At 44.5% G+C, this 19,994-nt stretch overlaps 1 protein-coding gene across 1 annotated transcript in view; it reads right to left on the reverse strand.

Annotated features, from left to right (window-relative positions):
* Positions 1–17,329: 17,329 nt before the first annotated feature.
* The window catches only part of LOC311503160 (ras-related protein Rab-18), a 9,881-nt gene continuing 7,216 nt past the window's right edge, over positions 17,330–19,994 (reverse strand). The window contains exon 7 of the mRNA XM_084565711.1: positions 17,330–19,259. Within this exon, the coding sequence (XP_084421837.1) occupies positions 19,090–19,259 (170 nt within the window). The 3' untranslated portion in view covers positions 17,330–19,089. The remainder of the gene's footprint in view (positions 19,260–19,994) is intronic.

Consider the following 19,994-nt stretch of genomic DNA (forward strand, 5'->3'; position numbering starts at 1 on the left):
CACCCAAACGCTAGTTGGCGCTGTGTCTTTTTTGCCAGTCTGGCTATTTTTTTTTTTACTTCCTGCTTCACTTTCAACATTGGCAAATGAAACTTTCGCCGAAATTTCGCTGAAGACGAGTCATACAACTGTTGGTATTCCGTCTTTATTGATCCAAAACAATCAATTCAAAAATTGCGGAGATGGACAACATTAAAGAAACACTTCACTACCAAGTGGACCAATTACAGCTCTTGGAGATGGTCTGCGTCGCCCGTGACGCATAGTTGCAATTCTGGGGAGGTCTACGTCAGGCTACGGCGTTAGGGTCTGCGTAGGATCTGGGCTACCTCAAATTAATGCAGAAGTAAACATTAGCATTCAACAGGAGATGTGCTTCTGTCTCTGTGGCTGTTAAATTATTAAAACGCGAAAGTTTTGAAATAATTCTTTGCGGGTTTGCCACTATGAGCAACCTTTTTCACACTATATGATTTGTTAACCTAAACAAGACAAGTATAAAACACATGCAATGCGGACATTTCCTCAAAATCCCCATTTTCGCCAACTAAATGCAAACACAAATTGTAGCCTGCAAACAAACAGCCACTTCAGTTTCCTTTGTTGATGTCACCAGCCTGAAGTCTCGATTCTAACCGTGGCCCACCGCTCGACACTGATCACAATATAGGAGATGTTTGTTTACAGCCCAAAAGGCAGGGCGGTTTGTAAGAGCCAAACAAACTAATCACGACAAACCATATGCAGAGCTGAATGTATACAGCAGGGCACTGCATCAACCGCATACCACACATTAGTGGTCCGGGCCCCGGCTCTCGCTATCTCCTGTGTATTTTTGCTACCTTCGCGAGGACGTCGGGTTTCTCTTTATTTGTCTGAACCCCCGGGATCAGATCAAAACCTGCCTCTCGGGAGTTCAAGAGGACTGCAGTAGAAATAAAAATTTCATAAAGTTTGGGTTTTCTATATCCGCCGTCGTGGTGTGGATATCTAGGGTAGTCTATACATATAATTTGAACGCTTGTGGTATTGTGGTTCATGCACAATAGTGTCAATAGACAACCGGGTCTTTGTGCAGCTTTGTGCAGCGTCTGGCATCTCAAGGAGGCCTTCCTAGGTGTGTCCTTTTCCTCAGGGCTCGGCCTTACTTCTCCTTCCTGTGTATTAATGGCTCTACCATGCCACCGCCAGTCCTGAACCTGAGCTCTGCCACGGAGATGAGGCCAAGACCTCTCTCACGTCAGGAAAGACAGAGCGAGTGAGCTCCTGAAAGAGGACGAGAGGGGCGATTTATTTGGGAGCCAGGAATAAAGATGTCGACGGTATCTCTTCACAAGCTGGTGGCAGTGTAAGCTGGTCACGGTTGGAAGACTCTGCGTCTTCTATCAGTTGTTCCATTATCAGTCTGGACCAGTCAGAAAGCCTGTGAAGGTTTTCCTGCTGGTTTTCCTTTGCCTCTGGACTTCAGCGTGGCCCTATGAGATGGCTCACGCTAACACCTCCTGAAACAATCCGATCAGGTTTTTTGACCTCTCATCCCTCGCCGCTCCGAGCCAAATTCACTGAGCCACGTTTTCCACTGAAAACCTAAGTGATATTCCACACTATAGCTTCTCCATTCCCCCTTTTTCTTCCTTCTCCTCCATGCGCTGCTGAAAGACTCGAGAGAAGTCGCGGGGCCACGCCGTTATCTCGGGGCAGGAGACGGACAAGCGGGGATTCTCTCTTGGCGCGGCCCACGGCTTGACAGACTCCAGACTTCACCTTGGCCATTAGGTCCGCCAGAAACTCAGCTCCACCGACAGCGGGTGAAACCACACGGAATGAAATCCAAGAACGCAGACGTCCTAAAAATCATTTCCCATTTGATGAGGAAATATGACCCCAGTGGCATGCTGAAGTAATTAGTTACCTTGCTGTGAAGGATGCTCCGTGGAGCCCCCACTCCCAGTGTTCATTAGAGCCAGGACTTTGTCTTTTGCTTACTCCTGCCCTTGGACACAAATACGAGGGAAACTGCTGGGCCTAATTGTTAGATTCCTGAAAGAATTGACTGATTAAAAACTTGGTCTGGCCTTGCAATCATTTCAGAATTGGGACTGTTTTGGATCAGCTGTAACTTCATGAGTGTTTGAGCAGGGGGGAGGCACTGAGGCCACTGCTCTGATCTATGTGAACCAGATCTAATCACTGAGGAGAGAAGCATTGTTACTTTACAAATTACACCCTGCACATTTGCATATTTTCCTAAAGGGCACATCTGCAGATGAGTACAGTTTAGCTTTGCCTGATACTGGCAGCTTCCGCTGGATGATACAAGGAAAAGTTTGCTAACGATGATGAGGAATTACACCGGAGAGCGCTTATAGAGATTACTGCCTAAATTAATTATTTAAAAGTCTCATTTCGGCACGCATTCAGGTTTTTTGGACTTCCTGCAAATATTGCATTTTGTAAATAAAGACAAGCTGCTGATTGCACTGTCCTGCCTGCAGCTCCCGTGGAACTTTTCACCCAACGAAGAATTAGGACCACACTCCTTACATTTTTGTTGTATTAAGTTCTGCTTCAATATGTACCATTTCCTCAAATCATTTACTTTAGCGAGACATTCTGTGTTTGTCTTCTCGACTCCATTATTTTATTAAAGCCACATTTCTCCACTCTTCTCCTGGATCTGGCTTTGTTGTGAGGCGGTTTCCGAGCCTCCTCCTCCTCCTCCACCTCCTCGTTGTTGAGCTAACCCAAGGCAGTTGAAAAATATTTCCTGTCTTCATTTCTCACAATAAACTTGTTCGGAAACCGCGAGGAGCAATACGGAGCGGGATGCTTACACAGGGCCGCAAGTAAACGCTGATTTTGGCCAAATGAGGACATGCCGGCTGTTATTCCAGGTGGACATCGTCTCCATCCCTTTTGTTTTGTGAGAGGGTTGGAGGGGGGAAAAAAAATGTGACACATGCCAGAATTAAACAAAAAAAAGGTCAAATGCGCTTGTAAGAACAGAATGTGGAGGCATACACGTTGTCCTGACCTGTGAGAGCTTGGATAAAAAGTAGGTGGTGGAGTTGCCAGAGTAAACGGCTCTCACCGAAAGGGAGACACGGTTTTCGTGAAAACGGAACAGGAATGGGTCTCTGGAGGGCGAGGGAACGCAGGAAATCCCAGCTTTGATAAATGGTGTCAAGTTTTGTCTTTCATTCACACGTTTTTTTTTTTTATTTCGCCCGAACATTTTTACTGCGCCACTCCGTGTTGTCGGCAAGGCGGCGCTTACTCAGAATCTGACCTCCTGAAAACATTTGTTCCTTTTCGCTGTAGGCTGACATAATACCAGATGCAGTCTGACCGCAACAAAACAGCTCTGGTGTTCAGCGCTGTTGTTCAGAGGTTAGTCAGATCCCTTTCCACTGGCTTCCAACATCCAAACAGGCCACCATGCAGTGGATCGCCCTGTTTGTTTATTGGAAGCTTGTGAATTTCCTCCCTGGATTCCACGTCTAGGTCATTCAACGCAAATCCTAACCCCTAACCCCAGTCATCTCGACTAAGACTCTAACCCTCACCACAACTTAACTGTAACCTGCTTCCTAAAAGGGTCAGGATTTAACCCTCAACTTTAATGTTTGCAAGAGTTTGCCCCCCACGACTTCACAGAAACAAGAACATACACATATAAATACACAGTACCAGGGCCGGACTAGAGCTGCCTGCACCTCAGCTGTTTCCTAACAGCCTAAATCCTGGTAATTGGTCTTCTTCTGAGCTCCTGAGACTGCCCTGCTAAACAGCTGCCTCAAACATCGAGACCCCTTCCAGAGCTGCTGCCGTGGGGTCTGTGCCAGCGCGCACAGCTGCCAACACGGGATCAAGCCGAGGCTCAAAGAAACCTGCGGGGAAGCGGGATGACATGGAAGCCGTGGTGTGAGATCCGATACTTTTCACTTCTGTCGGTGCAAACAAAAGTTAAGATGACATATCTATTTTCATATACACATGAAAGCCCCTGGTGATAGTTAGCATCTCGGGATTCCAGACCCTCACAATTACCCTGAGAATGTTTTGAACTGCTCTTCTTTTATTTCAGGCAGACATAAGCTCATTCATTGTTTGGCTCGGTCGTTGTTTGGAACATGGCGCTAATAATTTATACTGTATTGATCCCACATGGGAGATTTAATCCGGCACTTTGACCCATCCATTTGTTCACACAGTTGTGTGTGCAGTCTGAGCAGTGGGCTGCAGTTTGGGGGCTAGGTGTTTGCTGAATCGCATCGTGAACCACTACGCCACAGCTCCCAGACTAAAGAATATTACGTTGGCTGGGAATCAAACCCATATTAGGGGAATTCGCAGGGGTCAGCACAGCCTGGAGTGCGATGCTTGGAGAGTCTCGGCCTGAGTGAACCGCCTTCTCGATCACGGTATCTCCAGCTGCCAGGTAAGTATGAGTAGCTTTAATTATATTGTCAAAGTTTATTTTACCTCATTTAAGAGCCAGAGATGATCCAAGGAAAGATTCCTCCCCAATTTTCCATGCACATTCACCAATATTCATAAGAAACAAACAATGTCTTTTGACTGTCAAGCCATAGTTTTAAATTAGCCACACCCCAACCTCTTGTCTAAAAGCTGGGACAGTGTTCGGGCACTGGGATCCCCCAAAAGGATTCCAAGACGAATTTAATGTGTTGCGAGATGATTAAAAGGATAAGAATAAGAAAGACTTACATTTTTGACTTCAGTTACAGTACAAGTCACCGCCTAGCCTTTGTTTTGGCAAAGAGTCAGCCTCGTCTCGCCACAAAAGACAAAAAAACAACAAAAAACATGCCAGCATCATATAAAATTCAATTTATTCACGTCTACGTCTATCAAGAACAAGAAAATTGGTCGTTAAACATTTTTTCTTACTCTTTCTTTACTCTAAAATGACAGGATACACCGTTTATCGAGCAAGGAACCGTATATGATGATGAAAAATGTCACCACAAAAGTAAAAAAATTAGTGCCTTATGAAGGGTTAAGGGCAACAACCTCTCCAGAAAAATCTGTTTGCTGGTTGAGCTTTTAACAACTCGTGTCCACACTAAAACCAGTTCCTGATGTGGGGCCAAAAAGAGACGTTACTTCATTTCAAGTGGTCACAAGCTTAAAGGCTTGGGAACCACGCTTTTTCTTTTTTTTTTTTGTCTTAGTCTTAGTATAGCAGATGACATAATGGGAAGTTAAACCCTAGACCAAGCGAAGGTCATGGTCATGATGCATCAAATATTTCACTACAAAAAGGAATTGTTTTTGCATTCAGGAGAAAACTTTTCAGTTTTATTTCAGCTCCTGTGAGGGAACTTCGCGTGTCGCCAGTCACTGAGGCAGCATAACTCAAAAATACCACTCATGGCAACACCAAATGCCATGATTGCATGATTGCTGTTTTCGCATTCTGTGGCGTCACCAGCGGCCGCTTTTGCCCTCCACAGCCGATACGAGTGCCTGTTCCGTGTGGGGGTTAGGCCTCAGCCAGGCACTGAAATGTTGGCTTTAGCCTGATGGATTGGGCTGTTAAGTAAAAGTGGAATCTTGCAGTGTTTGCAATTTGCACAGACAGTGCCACATTGAGGTGGGTGCATCATCCCTCCACGTTCACAGGCCCACTCAAAAAAAGAAATTCCAGGATTTTTTTTACTTCAGAAAGGCGCACTTTAACCTCCCGTTTTTTTTAGTCTTCAAAGAATTGATAAATAACTTTTATTGGAAGTTCTCTATAGACCTTTATCTTTTCAACACTTTTAGATGTTTTTAAACTGTTTAGATGTACTCCAGTAATGTGATGCCATTTTTCTCTGAAAGCTACAACCTTCTGTCACCTAATTTAGCAGCTTCTTAAAAAAAAACTTTACCTACATTAAAGGGGAATTAGTCGTTCGCCGCGTTTATCCATATAGTGGGAGTGAATGGGGCACCGAAACGCAGCCTCTAAATAACGCATTATCTACCGTGAAACTCGTTCATTTCACCAATATTTTGTCATGATACGTTAGTGCTAGTCCCAGTTGAGTCTGGAGTTACCTGTTATCTATTTGCGGACGTGCAGCGGTTTGTTGTTCTTTGTCCAGCTGTTCCTCTCTCTGCCTCCTCATCCTCCTTTCAACGAGCTCCTCATCCGTATACTCTGGCTCAAAACGGTAAGGACGTCCATCATAAACAAAGACGTCGTCCACAACCTCAGAATCGGAAAAATATTCCGCCATGTCGCAAAAAACTAGCAGTAGCAAATTACAGGTAAACAAGTTGAGACGGGCACAGCTAATGTTGCTAACAGGTACCTATAATTACACAAATCACACAAAACAGAGAGTAGCATTAGCATCTAGATGACGTCACGTTTCTGGTCACATGACCCATGGTCTGGAGTCTCTCCGTTGGGAACTGATTACGGCGATGGACAGTAGACCAACAGCGACATAGTCAAAGTCTGATTGATTGTAGGAATATCCAGTGAAATCCCAACACATCCTGCAAAACACAGAGTAACATTAACATCCAGTTGTCGTGTTTTTGGCCGCATGGCACGCATTAAGTCCTGTTTTTACTCTCTTTTTAGCTCTAGCTTTGAATTTTGGTCTCTAATTATTCTTGAATAAATGACTTCTAGCCCCTACACACTTCATTGCTGTATATTCGTTAGCTAGGTTTGAAAAGGTAGCCTATGGTGCACATTTGTGTCTGAAAAAATGCTGAAAATTGAGCGAATGAGATTGGATTTAAACCAGAGGTTGCGCTAGATTTTTTCGTCATCCGTCATTTTGACTGACAGGGTCAGAAAAATCCCATCATAATCAATTTTTACCTGTCACTTTAATTTTTTAAAATGATAATAATGATATATTCAAGACCATTTAAATTTCATTAACTTTAAGTTCTTTTTCAAAACAGTATTGACTTTAAAAAAAAAAAAAAAAAAAAAAAGTTTGGGCTGCCGACGCGTCTTGTCCGTACTCAGACCTGGACTGCTAGGCTAACAGCTCTTAGACGGCACCGTAGGGTTGAAGTGCTTCGGAACTTTGAACTGCGATTAGAGACAAGAGCCTCACTCGCCACCAAGTGGTCAGGGGTGTGAATTGCAATCTGTCAAAATGATGGATGGCCTTCAGATCTTTCCGTCACAGCTTGAAAAAAAAACGGTCAATGACGGAAAATATTCGGTTAACACGACCCCTGATTTAAACATTAAAGTTGCAAACTGTAAAAAAAAAACAAAAAAAAAAGCTAAAATGCTTTGAAGGCAAACATGTGGGACAAATCTATGTGGGCGTATCACTGCAAACATCACACACAGCCACTTTCTGCAATATTATAGTAAAAATATAGTTCAACTTTAACCTGTGTTTTTGCCAATGTAGTTTAAATGTAATAAACTTTACTATCCTGTCAGATATTTTCTGCTTAGTTGTTCTAATTTTGAAGCGGTTTGTATTAATTTTTAAATAAAACTGTATTTGAAACACTGGTTGTAAACGGTTAAACCACTTATAAATGCTTATATAGCCCGTAGCTACGTATGAGTTGTAGCCGCACCAGACTACAGATTAAAACAGAAGCCACAACCACTCATAACATAATGACAGCCGGGGGATCACAAATAAGACATGGAGGAGAGCAGGGCCCGGTGTCTCTGTGTAATATTTCATCACAGAAAAACTAAATAAATTCCTCACTACAGTCAAGTGAAACCACGTCAATGCAGCAGATGTAAGAAATGGCAGCTGCTGGAGGAATGTGGTTTGGCAGCGGCTGAGGCCTGGAGAGAGACTGGAAGGTCCTCTCACGTTAACACTTTGTATTTGGGAACACAAAAATACGTTGTTGATAGACTGAGCGGGATTCAATCACACGTCCGCCCGTGAGAGCGCGTGCATGTGCCGTGTGTGGATGTGCGCGACGGGGACAGCGCGGTGGGTCCCGTCTGAAAATCAGAAACCCCACACGAAGCCGGCCCTCCTGCTCCAGAGCTAGTGAAACTCCCAGGACATATTTTAAAAGGGTGGCATTGTGGAACAGTCGGAGCCGCATTTAAAAGTTATTAAACACAGACGCCACATTTTACCAGTTTATAAGAGCATATTGTGATAGTCAAACACAGAGAGACATTGAGACAGTGTGAGAGGCTGTAGACCTGGCAGGACGCGGGGCATTTGTGTGGCAGCCAGCTCCGAAGGCCAACGAATAAATAGTCCTCATATTGCACAAGCACACCACCGGAGCCAAAGCTGTAATGTTACCATAAATCTGGAATTGAACGGGCACCCTCGGCCAGTGCAGGAGCTCACTCTTCCAGATGTTCGTCGTGGAAGTCTAATTTTTATTCTCGCTCTCCTCCGTCGAATAAATATATGCACGAGTTAGGCGTAAATTTGCAGAATGCAGCTGTCTGGATTGAGCATCTCATCAAGGGGTGATTCGCAGTCAGGTTACGACTCCGTTCAGCTGAAGCCGTTCGGTGGACTGACATTTATCAGACATCTAATCCTTTCCACAAAAAAAAATAAAAAAATGTGGGCAACTGTTGGGTATGGATAAGTCAGAGGAGTTCTTTCTGCCGCATTAAACACTCATTCATCTTTCTTGACAAACAGCCCATTAATGCTGGAACGAGTGATTATTTGTCTCAATTTACGGGCCGCCGCATTCTAGTAACAGGACCCGCCTTTGTCCCATCTCTATCTGTTATTAGTTTTATATTATAGTGGCTATAATTTGAAAATGCCGACAATAACCCCTCTCGCTACCAAATGCAACACACTTTATTTTAAGCTCCTCTTTTAGCTGTGCTGTTTTTCATTTTTTCAGCCATCTGTAATAAAAGCAAGTGTTTTATTTCCACTGTATGTGAAGCGTAAGTGAAAGCAGCTGCTGCAGGTTGTTGAATTAATCACATATCGGTGATTGATTCCCGTGGCGTTTACTGCAAAATCCTTTTTTTTGTTTTTTGTGACACATGATTTGGTTTCAGATGTACAAGAGAGAAAATACAGGGGCAAAAGAGGACGAGTTTGTGAAGCATCAAAACCTCCTCGTTGGATATTTATTACTGTATTGTGATCAGGAATGACCTATTTACACCATACATTAATGTGGCATTATACTGTCAATAAAATATAATGTTTTAAGCTTTAGGAAAAACTTGAACAAATAGTGCATAATATGTCAAAACACATGTATAATATATTTTAAGAAGAATTGTATTGTTGCATTTTAGCAACTGAAAGTCTTTTAAATGCATCTGTTACAGCTGCATAATGCGACAATCTTAGATAATATTATTAGTTTTGCGAAACAGTTGCAAGCTTTCTGTCAATTTAATTGAATTTTATTTATATATCTTCCCCCCAAAAATCCAAAAAATTAAAACCTGTGAGAGATGATTCGTAGAAGAGTTCAACAAAACTTAACAACTCACAATTCGGCTTAAGACGTCATAGAAGTCATAGTACATTGTTTATAAGGAGTCCGTGTAAAGATAATTATCAGCTGGTTAAAGTCTGATTCAGTCAGTCGCTGAATTTGAAATACATAACTGCATTTCTTTCTTTTGTTTGTTTCCTTGTCTGTTTCTTTTATTTCCAACAATGAACAAAACAACTATTGACATCCATCCATTGTAAAATTCTGCAGTAAGTGGTCCTGTACTAATATAGCTCTTTTCTACCTGTCGGTTCTCAAAGCACTTTACAGTCATAATGACACGTCTACCCACTCGTCCACACAAGCACCTGCCACCCCCCTGGTTTACGGACAATCTGCTCTACAGCAGAATCACCTGGTACTCCCAGAAAGTGTCCCGTTCACGTACTTACCAGGGCCGTCCTGCTTAGCTTCTTATCCCAGCTGTTATTAGGCAAAAGGCGGGGTACACCCTGGACAGGTCTTCAGTCTATCACAGGGCTAACACAGAGAGACAGACAACCATTCACACTCACACCTACAGCCAATTTAGAATCACCAATGAACCTAACCAGCATGTCTTTGGACGGTGGGAGGAAGCTGGAGAACCTGGAGAGAACCCACGCAGGGAGAACATGCAAACTCCACACAGAAAAGACCCAGTCGGCCTGGATTCAAACCTAGAGATGTAATCATTAAAATTATGCAAAAAAGTTGTATTTTAAAGTACAGTTTCTACATTGTTTTCTGTTGCTGGAGAACTTTCAGTCCAGTCCTCAAGTTCCTCTTCCTCTGAGGAGACCCTCAGTGTTGTGTGCTGTAGTACTTTCTAGCCTGCTTTCTGACATTTGCACAATCTAGTTAAGAATGCACCAGACCTCCCATGGCCTTTGGAAATATTGTCCTTTCACTGCCTACAGAGTGAATGCTGCACAACACTCACAAGTTCAATCATCCCGCTTTATACCATTTTTGGGTGCAGATGGCTCTGGGATCATCACATAGGGACATATATGGTCATATGCACTATCCTTTATTCAGCTGTGGCTGTGGCTGTGACCATTGTGGGCTTTGTATCAGTGGAAGAACAGAGAAGAGGCCATTCTGTGGATGCACATTAATAAAAAAAAAAGAAAAAAAAAAAGGGCCATGCAGAAATGTTCGGTTGTTTTCATTCTGCAGAAGAAACTGTTCAAAGCCTGAATTCTCTCCCACATGTGACACAGACCTAATAGTTTCAAATATGTCCCCACCAAGAAAAAAAAATGTATTTTGTTCCATATCACATCTTGAGGCATTCAGCGAACAGTAAAAACAACGTGTCGGTGTTACCATGACAGAAAGTAAATATTGCACCAATCACCTGAGACAACTGTCAGACTTTTTGCACCCGAGGCAGTTTGGCCGAGCCACAGTTAGAACGGAGACCGCCGAGATATAACGACTGTAAAGGACGCCTAATGGCCCATTTGGTTTGTGTTTGGGAGACAAATCCGTCAAATATGAAAAGAAATACTGAAGCAGAAACGTGTACATGACTCAGCTCACTATGGTATGAAATCTTAGAATACCACATTTAAAGGAGCAGTGGGGATAAGGCTTATTTGCTTTCTTGACAAAGAGTTAGATCAATACCGCTTACACCGATCAGGCATAACATTATGACCACCTTCCTAATATTGTGTAGGTCTACCTTGTGCCTCCAAAACAGCTGTGACTCATCAGAGAATGGACATGGGCCTTCTGAGGATGTCCTGTGGTGTCTGGCAACAGAATGTTATTCGTCGGGGGTCCTTTGAGGGGAGGGGCCTCTGTGGATCATCTCACAGATACTTGATCAGTTTGGGATCTAGTGAATTTGGAGGTCAGGTCAACACCTTCTGCTGTTCTTCGTGTTTTTTTTTAGTTGTTCCCAAAGTGTTTTTGTGTCAGGCTGCATCCTGCTGGGGATGGCTGCTGTAAACCATCAAGGAGTGTCATTGCTATGGGGTGGGGGTGCCTGGTCTGGTCTAGGTGGGTGCTACATGTGTAAGTAACATCCTCACCAATGAATGCCAGGTCCAAAAATGTCCAAGCAGAACTTTGAATTGTCACAAGATGGTCAAAGTTATTCACTTCACCTGGTGATAATATTGTGGCTGATCGGTATATGTCAGTATGGTAATAGACAGGCGGCAGCTCCTCAGCTTGACCTTTTAAAGACCTTTTAAAGGGGAAGCCTGCTGCATAACGTCTGTAAAATGTAAAAGATTAGATACAACATGTTGAATACTGAGCTTTAAATGAATGCTGGTGGGGGAACTTAAAGCAAACTAGCTGCTGGCTGTAGCTTCATACAGGCCTCTTCTAATTTAACATCTGGCAAGAGAGTGAATTCTCAAAAAATTCTGCCTCAAGCAGCAATTCAGAACGCAGCGGGATCTCTGTCAGTATTAATGTAGAACCAGGGAGGAAGAGACAGAAAAATGAACCAGAGGAGCATCCACAGTAAATCTGGTGCACTCTGGAGACAGGAGCCGGTCCTTGATCTCCTCACAGAGGAGGTGGTAATGGATGGCAGCTCATGGCCTAAGTGAAATATATATGTGCTACTGTCTGATGCTTGATTGCATGAATGTAAATATTGGAGAGCAGCACTGCTGCATGCTGGGAAAGCCAAGCCCAGACATCCAGCGCCATAAGTGAATTTGGGAGCCGCTCCGGGGCCTGAGAGCGAGAAGCAGAACCATGCTGAACACACACGCACAAACACACGCTGCTGTTACACTATCTGTTCACAGCCCCAGGAGGGCACACAGCAGCAGCAGGGTGAGGCGGAGAGCGGGTCTTTTATTACGAGCCCACTCTGAGCACGGTGTTTGTGAAAGCTGGATGTAAAGCAAGACACGGGAGCCGGGAGCTGTGCAGTGGTGTGCTGCTCTGCGTTAATACAAGCTGGGGCGCAGCAGGGCAATAACATGAGCCACATTGCAACTGAGGGTATCGAGGCGTAGACAAAATAGCCACCCCAGTACTGTAGCTACCATTACACCCCACCACTCGCAGTCACAAAGAGGTTGCAGGCAGGCAGGCTTAAAGGAATGCCCACATGCATGCACATCTGGTTAGCAAGTCTGTGGCATCTGAAAGTGTCAGTTTCATGCAGCATCTGAAACGATCAAAACCAGTTCTTCTACAAATTCCAACAGCAGCAATATGCTCCACAAAGCAAAAACAAATAGGGCCTACAGATTTTGTCAAATGGGGCGTTCAAAGCAGTTTTCTATATAAAAATATGCCAATAATGTGTGATTTATACAAGGATCTAAAAGTTAAAGCTAGCTAGTGCAAGTAAATCAGTTGGCTAAATGACTCTTGCTAGCTAAGGGGCTAAAGCTAACGTTAACGAATATTTCTTAACCGTTTTGTTCAGTTCATAAGTCAGTCTTTAATACTTGTAAGGATTTCAGTGTTGTATCCCAAATAATTGACCCCATGATGGTGGAGAAGAACAGTGGCTAAACTCCCAGGCTAGCATGGCAACTAGCCTAGCTTAGCCTAGCCCAATCAGCGGTGAATATCTTTGTAAACCATGTTTAAACAACACAGTTGAATGAATTAAATGGTTTATTTGTCTTATATTAAATAAACTAATTTGCACAAATGGACAAAATTAAGAATAATACTGGTTAGATGAGCGTCCTGGTTAGACAGCCTAGCACCCCAGAATAGAGTTAACTATAAAAACCTTTTGACTCTGGTTTATTTGTACTTTAAATGTATTAAATAATGGATTTAACTAACTAAATTGTTCAGAGTTTACATTGCGTTTTAGATGATATATGTTAGACAAGGCCAAAATATGTCCATACAAAATCAAAAAGTGGTATACATCGCACACTGGAGATGTGTCCATTTACAATTAAAATGATGTGTATGACTCTTTAATTATTTCGGCACTTGTTAAAAACAATCGTGCCCAAAGCAGCTGAAGAAGTGCAGTGTACTTGCTCTGAAGGACTGCCCTGACTAACCTCCCCTGCTTCCTGGTGTCTTGATCTGCAAGTAGCTTTGAGTAACCGGAGATCAAACAATGTCTTCTCTCGGGCCATTAGACAGACAGAAGTACCTGTGCTTTAACCCCGACTAAATGACTCTCGCAAGCTATGTGGTTACAAAACACTTGTCACGCCTTTGTTATTCCACATAATCTGATTGAAAGGAAATCCCGCGACAAAGTGGATAGTGGAGACACGCAGCCCGGGCGAAATGAAAGTATCTTGTGTTTGCATGACCTGGGTACGATTTCCTTGGAGAGAGCTTTATTTGACTTTAGTGCGCTGGTGGGAGAGGTTGGCTTTGTGTTTTCAAATTCAATTGTCCACTATACAGTCAAGGAGCCCGAGCTTCCTGTGGCTTGCAGTAATAAACCTGAACTCGGGTTACATCCGAGGCCCGACGGCCTGCAAATGGGTCGGCGTGGGGAGTCATGTGGGCTTGCAGTAAGGTTAGAGCCTCAAGCTACAAGATACTGTGAGACCTAGCTGGGGAAAGCGGCAAAAAGTTTCCACCTCTGAACTCTGCTAGTAGAGAAAGGTCTGGGTTGTCGGATAAACAGCGTCTGCCATGTAACCATGGCTCGTCCGGGGCCTTCCAGACCGCCTCGCGTCTTCAAAGCGAGCGAAACTGTGGTCTTTTAGTCTTGGTGGTTTACAACAAATTCTCTGGTTCAACCCCAAAATTGAGATCAGCTTGGCAAAGAAAAATAAGCAGTGAAATTACTACACAGGGGCCAGATTATTTATACAAAATAATGAATTTGTTTCTATACATGCCAATCAACTCAACCAAAAGGGAGTTTATTAATTTATTTTTTTTTTGCTGGGAGCAAAGTTGAGCAAGGGTCTAGTCCACGAAAACGTTGGGAGGCATGTGGAAACCTCATGTTGATACAGAGTGATTAGTTTATTATAGAAGCCGACGGCCTGAGTACATGGGTATTTGCTTCCATGTTGCAGCGGTAGCATGAGCGAGATCTGGACGGGCCTCCCGACGAGGCGGATGACGACACGGAATCGGAGACGGAGAAGGCGGCATGTGGCAAGGGGGTACGCCACACGGGACGGAAGCACCGTGAACATGGGGGAATTAAGGTTGCGGCGGAGGATGATGAATGAACTTACTCATCCTCCCGTTTTGTTTCCTTTAAGGCGGCTGCGCCCCCGCTGCCGGCCTGTCCCCGGCACTCGTGCTTATTGCCACAGTAACATGAGGACCGGGATGAAAGCGCCCCCCGCGGCAAGAGGCGTTTTCTCTTGGAGCCTGAGGAGTCCCAGTCTCCTGCCTCCTGCTTTCTTTAGGGCCTGTACACACACACTCACACACGATGCCGTGTTTTTGAAAATAACAAGAATGGGTTACAATGCAATCATTTGGGTTTAAATTAGATTGACAGGGTATCAAATATGAGGAAACTCAATTACAGCCCTATTACAAACTGAATTGACTTACATGGATCCGAGGCCAGAGGTTCACACCAAACAAAGATAGAAGTTTCCTGCTTACCCGGGGCCTGTTCTTATTAAGTTATAGGGGGGTAGATATGATTGATGGGTATGCATATGCTACAAGGCTGCTGCACCTGAGGATGTGGGCAGAATTCATAGTAATTCCTGATAGGACGTTCACCCAAAAAAATTTTTTTTACGCTACGTAGTCGCCCTTCGAGTAGCTGAAATGTTATTTAAAACAAAAAATACTCACACCGAGCCCACACAAGAAGGTTCAGAGATTGTCACAGTTAAGATGGCTGGTTGACTGACTTCTTTGTAGCCCAGAGGACACAGGAGGTCACACAGCTCAAAACAGATCAGGCCTGAAACGGGACGCTCCCGCTGCCTGATGAAATGTCAGAGGGTCTAAACGCAAGCGGGTGCAACAATGTAAACACACGGTTTCCGCGTAATCAAAGTGTTTCCACCTGCAGCGACAGAGCCATCAGTTCTGGTCACGCCGGTCATTACCTCACGGTCCTCTGGTGCTCGGAGGGTAACCCAAGAGAGGCAGAGAGCTTTGGCTTTGGCTGACTTCAGAGGAAGGAAGGAGCAGACGCAAAGAGGCATTTTTCCTCTACCTCACCTCAGAACCTAAACAGTGAAACAGTCTGCAGACTTGCAGGATCCAGAACAAATCAAGAAAGAAAATAGTTTGATCTTGTTGGTAGAAGTTCAGGCCTCAGAGTCTGGAGGGCCTGAACTTTTCTCCAAAAGCTCTGTGAAAGTGAACTCAGAGACGGCCTATCGCGTTCTCATTATCACACAGTTGTCCTTATGGCGAACATATTAGGAGCCGACTACAATGTGAACTTCTCGGATGTGCTGGAGAGGAGGATCTTTCCAATCATCCTCCCGCTCTCGTCTCTCATACAGTAAGTCAGCATGGCAAAACAATTACCTGATCGCAAACCCGGGAATGAGCATGACAAAGTGAGTGACGTCTGGGAACCCAACACCTCATGAAACGATGCCCGACGTCTCGTAACATTTTTACACACGACAGCGTGACTGCTCTCCTGAGGGGCTCGTCTGAACGCTAATCCATAAGGCCTGCCGCCGCAGCAGAGCAGAGACAAGAGACAAGACTGTGTTAATGAGAGCCAGATCTGCTCTGATAGCTCAGACACAAGACCAAAAAACGGCCCGTCAAGCCATCCCCGCGGAGCGGCGGAGCAGGTCTCGGGCTTCTGAGACAGCAAGGTGGGGCAGGACACGAGGGTTGTCGGGAGTTTGGCGTGTAGCTCGGGCCTCGGGGTGCCAGAGTGTTTAGTCCTGTCTTCAATCTCGACAACAGCCAAATCTTCCCTGCTGGTTTTTGTCTTCGCTGTGCAGCTGGAGGGAGTCTACGGCTAAGAAAGCGAGGCGCTTTTTGTGTACCAGCGGCTGCCAAACTTTTTTTGGCTCGTTACTCCTTAAAATGATGAAACGTCTCCTTTTGACCCGTTGCCACCAGTTGTGGGATACGACGAGGCTGTGCAAAGCCTCTCTCTGTACGTCCACCACTTTTGTCCAGGCAGCCCGTGAAAATCTCGTGCAGCCATTCATCACCAAATTAGAAAAACCTACCGTTTTCGGTAGATTGCCAAGAAATTTCCACTCAATTCTTGTGTCATTCCCGACGACAAACTCGGCTTAACGTGGCAATCTTAAATCTTACGCGGCACACACAAAGGAATGAATCGAGCAGCTGTGCAAATTATTCGCAAAAATACAGAATCTGTCAGCTCGGCCCCTTGACTACTTGACGTTTTTCTAGGGTAGGCATGAGGAAACGGCGCGCTGCAGCTCAGCACATGGTTTGGACCACATGAAGGCATTATTACGCCGTAGGCCTCCGTTGTTGTTTGACTGAGACATATTTCCAGACAGCTGCCTGAACTGTGGCAAGAGATGAGGGATATGCTACGACGAAGAGTCCTCGCTCCGAGCTGCCAACCCCCCCTCCCTCCCCGACCCCTTTCATAATCGCCCAGGAATTGTGCACATCCCCGGCCGAAGCACTGATGGGAGTGAGTTACGGCCGTGGTGGTGTTTCCTGAGAAGTTGGCCAAAAAGATGATTTAGACGGATCACACGTCTGGGGTCTGAGGGTTCCTCGGACACTGTTTAAACACAAGTCTTTATTCTGAGGACAGAGGAATGCGAAGGGCGCTGAGTGAAAAACCCATCACCTAACAGTGACATTTCCAACATGGCAACGATGACAGCAGAGTTATTGGTCATCTTTGCTGAAGACTTGGACATTAGAGCAATTACAAAAAGGCTTATTCTTCATTATACGACGTGGCTCTCTGAGAAACAGATGTCAGCAGCTGTGGAGGCTGCGTTCACATCGACATATTCACCTCTGCTCGCTTAGAAAAAGAAAATTTATTTAGTTTAATACACAGGGTGGGTTGTAGTGAAATATGTATACATTCAGCTTTACAATTCATACAGGAAGTATCCCAACAAATTCTTAAAATACAATTTACAGGTATGCAAGTTTTAACAGATTTCTCTGCACAAAAAAAAGACACATTTGTTTATTATTTTTTTTATTTTAACAATAAGTAAAAGCCTACTTCTGTCTTGTTTTATCATACCGTTAACTTCAAATTGTAAACTTGTATGCAAGATATTACTGTTTTCAGCTAAATATAAGTTAGTGTTTATAGTAAATAGCCTCCGGAAGTCATTCACTGGACGGACGGACACAAAAAAAAATAAAAAATGGCACACGAATTTCCCATGCAATTAAAAAGAGGTTTTTAAAAAAATTCCTACGTGTGATAAGACATGCTTGAATCCATGTCACCTCGAGCGTCCCCCGTTAACGAGATCAAACCCTCAGGATTACCCTGAACACACACCAGCACTCGAATATTACAAACATGGTCAGAAGTCAGGGGTACAGTACATTTATAACGGTTTCTCAGATACTAACACAGAGATGGGAGCTCTGTGAAACCCATTAACAACGTGGAGCGCACAGCCTTCTCTTTGATTTTCCAAATTCAGTGGAAACACCCTTATGACTCACCGCCCTGTTTAATATTGAATACTTTTCCTTTGTCTCTGTCCAGTCAAAGGGGATCTGTACGAGAGACTGTAGCAGTGGTGCTTGTGATATTACTGCTATTATCTGTCTGAGTGAGCGAGAGCCAGCAGGTCGCACTCCATTAAAAGCAACTCATTACAAAAAAGGCGTGCAATTTTTTAAGAGGTTCCCCCGTCTTCTTCGGCACCCAGTGGAAAGCTCGCGCGGTGCCAGCCTCTTTGATTTATGCGCTCTTCAAAAACACAGCAAAAGGTTTTTTAAGTCCAAGTCAGTAAAAAGAAATAAAACGCCATTCCAAACACTTGGAAAGAAACGAGGCAGATGTGTGGACAACAGAGACACATGATCCAAGCCTTTGACTTGAGAGAGTGGTGAGATGGAAAACAAGACAGCTTGGCTTGATAAGCTTCTCCATAAGCAGCAGCATCATTTTTTTTTGTTTGTTTTTCTTTTTGTGGAGCCTGTGCTGGGCGTGGGAAGGAGGGGGGTAAAAGGGGCAAGAAGGACAGGACAGGACTGAGCAGAAGAAAGACAAACACCAGAGAGGAGTCTCGGCCCTGCACTGATACAGATGTGCTTTGTAAGGCAAGGTGCTCGAAGGACAAAAATGCCGGGGACAAAAAGAAACCTTGGTCAAATATATTTACATTTTCCATTCTCATTATAATCCTTCAGGGATTTAGTCATGACAAACTTTGGCTTATACTTTTGGACTCTTTTCAACTGCACTGCTGTAACTAAAACCTGCAAGTATCGAATGAGAACAGTTAATATTGCGACCACGTTCCTGGAACTGCACAAACGGAAGCTCGAGAAAAGAAAAAGAAACACTTAGAGGAAGGCTGAGCTGCGTTTGCATCATAGCACAGCGGTGTTATTAGAAAGTGTGCAAAAGTTAAATGTCTGTGTGGACGGACGGTCAACCCTTTCAGCTCAGCGGAGGGGAGACAGTTGGACCTCTACTGCCTTCATGTCTGAGGGGGGTAGCAAGTAGGGGGAAGGGGGGACGGGGGTGCTCTTTCAAGTGTCTGTGTGCATGTGTATGTGTGTTTGAACATGTGTATGTGTCGTCTAGACCAGGGAGCAGTAGCCGCTGCAGGATCCGCCGCCCGCATCCTCGTCGCTGAGCTGCACCGCTCGGCCGTGGCTCTCGCTCTGCCACAGGCCGGGAGTCTGGATGATCTTCTCCACCAGCTCCTCGAACGCACACTGGACGCCGTCTTTCGTCTTCGCGCTCGCCTCTGAGAAGAGATAGAGGAAGTGTAGAGAGAGTGAGAGAGAGTAGAAACGCATGAAGAAAAGAGCAGTGACGCGACAGGGACAGGTGGAAAGAGAGCGAGAGGGATAGAAACCGAAGGGGGAAAAAACGAGGAGAGAGGGTGGAGAAAAGAAGATGGAGTACAGATATAACAACTGTTAATGTCTGCGTCTCGATGTCATGATGTGCCGGGCCCCCCACCCCCGTGACGGGAGCGGCGAGCGAGTGGAAAAACTCTCGTCTCCAGAACAAAATAGTGGAAGGTTGTTAGGAGATGGAGCCATCACCACCGCCGCACAACATGACAACATCCAGAAACATTTCAATACTAGCAAGGAAATATATCTTATTCATAAAAGCCAAATCACTTTTAATATCTCAATAACAACTGGAAAATGTGGAGATTAGAGGGATATGTTTCCATTTCAACATCAATTTTAAACCTTTTTTTTTTCTCCCCCCCAATACTTGATGAAGATTAAAGCGAGCGCTGCGGCTTTACTGACAAATCTGAAAAATAAAAGTAGCATGGGGGGAAAAAAAAAAGAAGAGAAGACTCACTGAAGAAGATATACGAGGCCTGTTTTATAAATAGAACTATGCAAGCATTCCTCTGCAAGTATGATAGTTATTTCAAAAGATGCTTCCCCTGTGTAATAGCCTGCTGTAACTCATGTGCCCGGCGGGTCTTAGCGGAGCAGGGAATCCTCCTGACTTA

The sequence above is a fragment of the Chelon labrosus genome (assembly GCF_963514085.1).
Source record: "Chelon labrosus genome assembly, chromosome: 18".
NCBI lineage: Eukaryota > Metazoa > Chordata > Actinopteri > Mugiliformes > Mugilidae > Chelon > Chelon labrosus.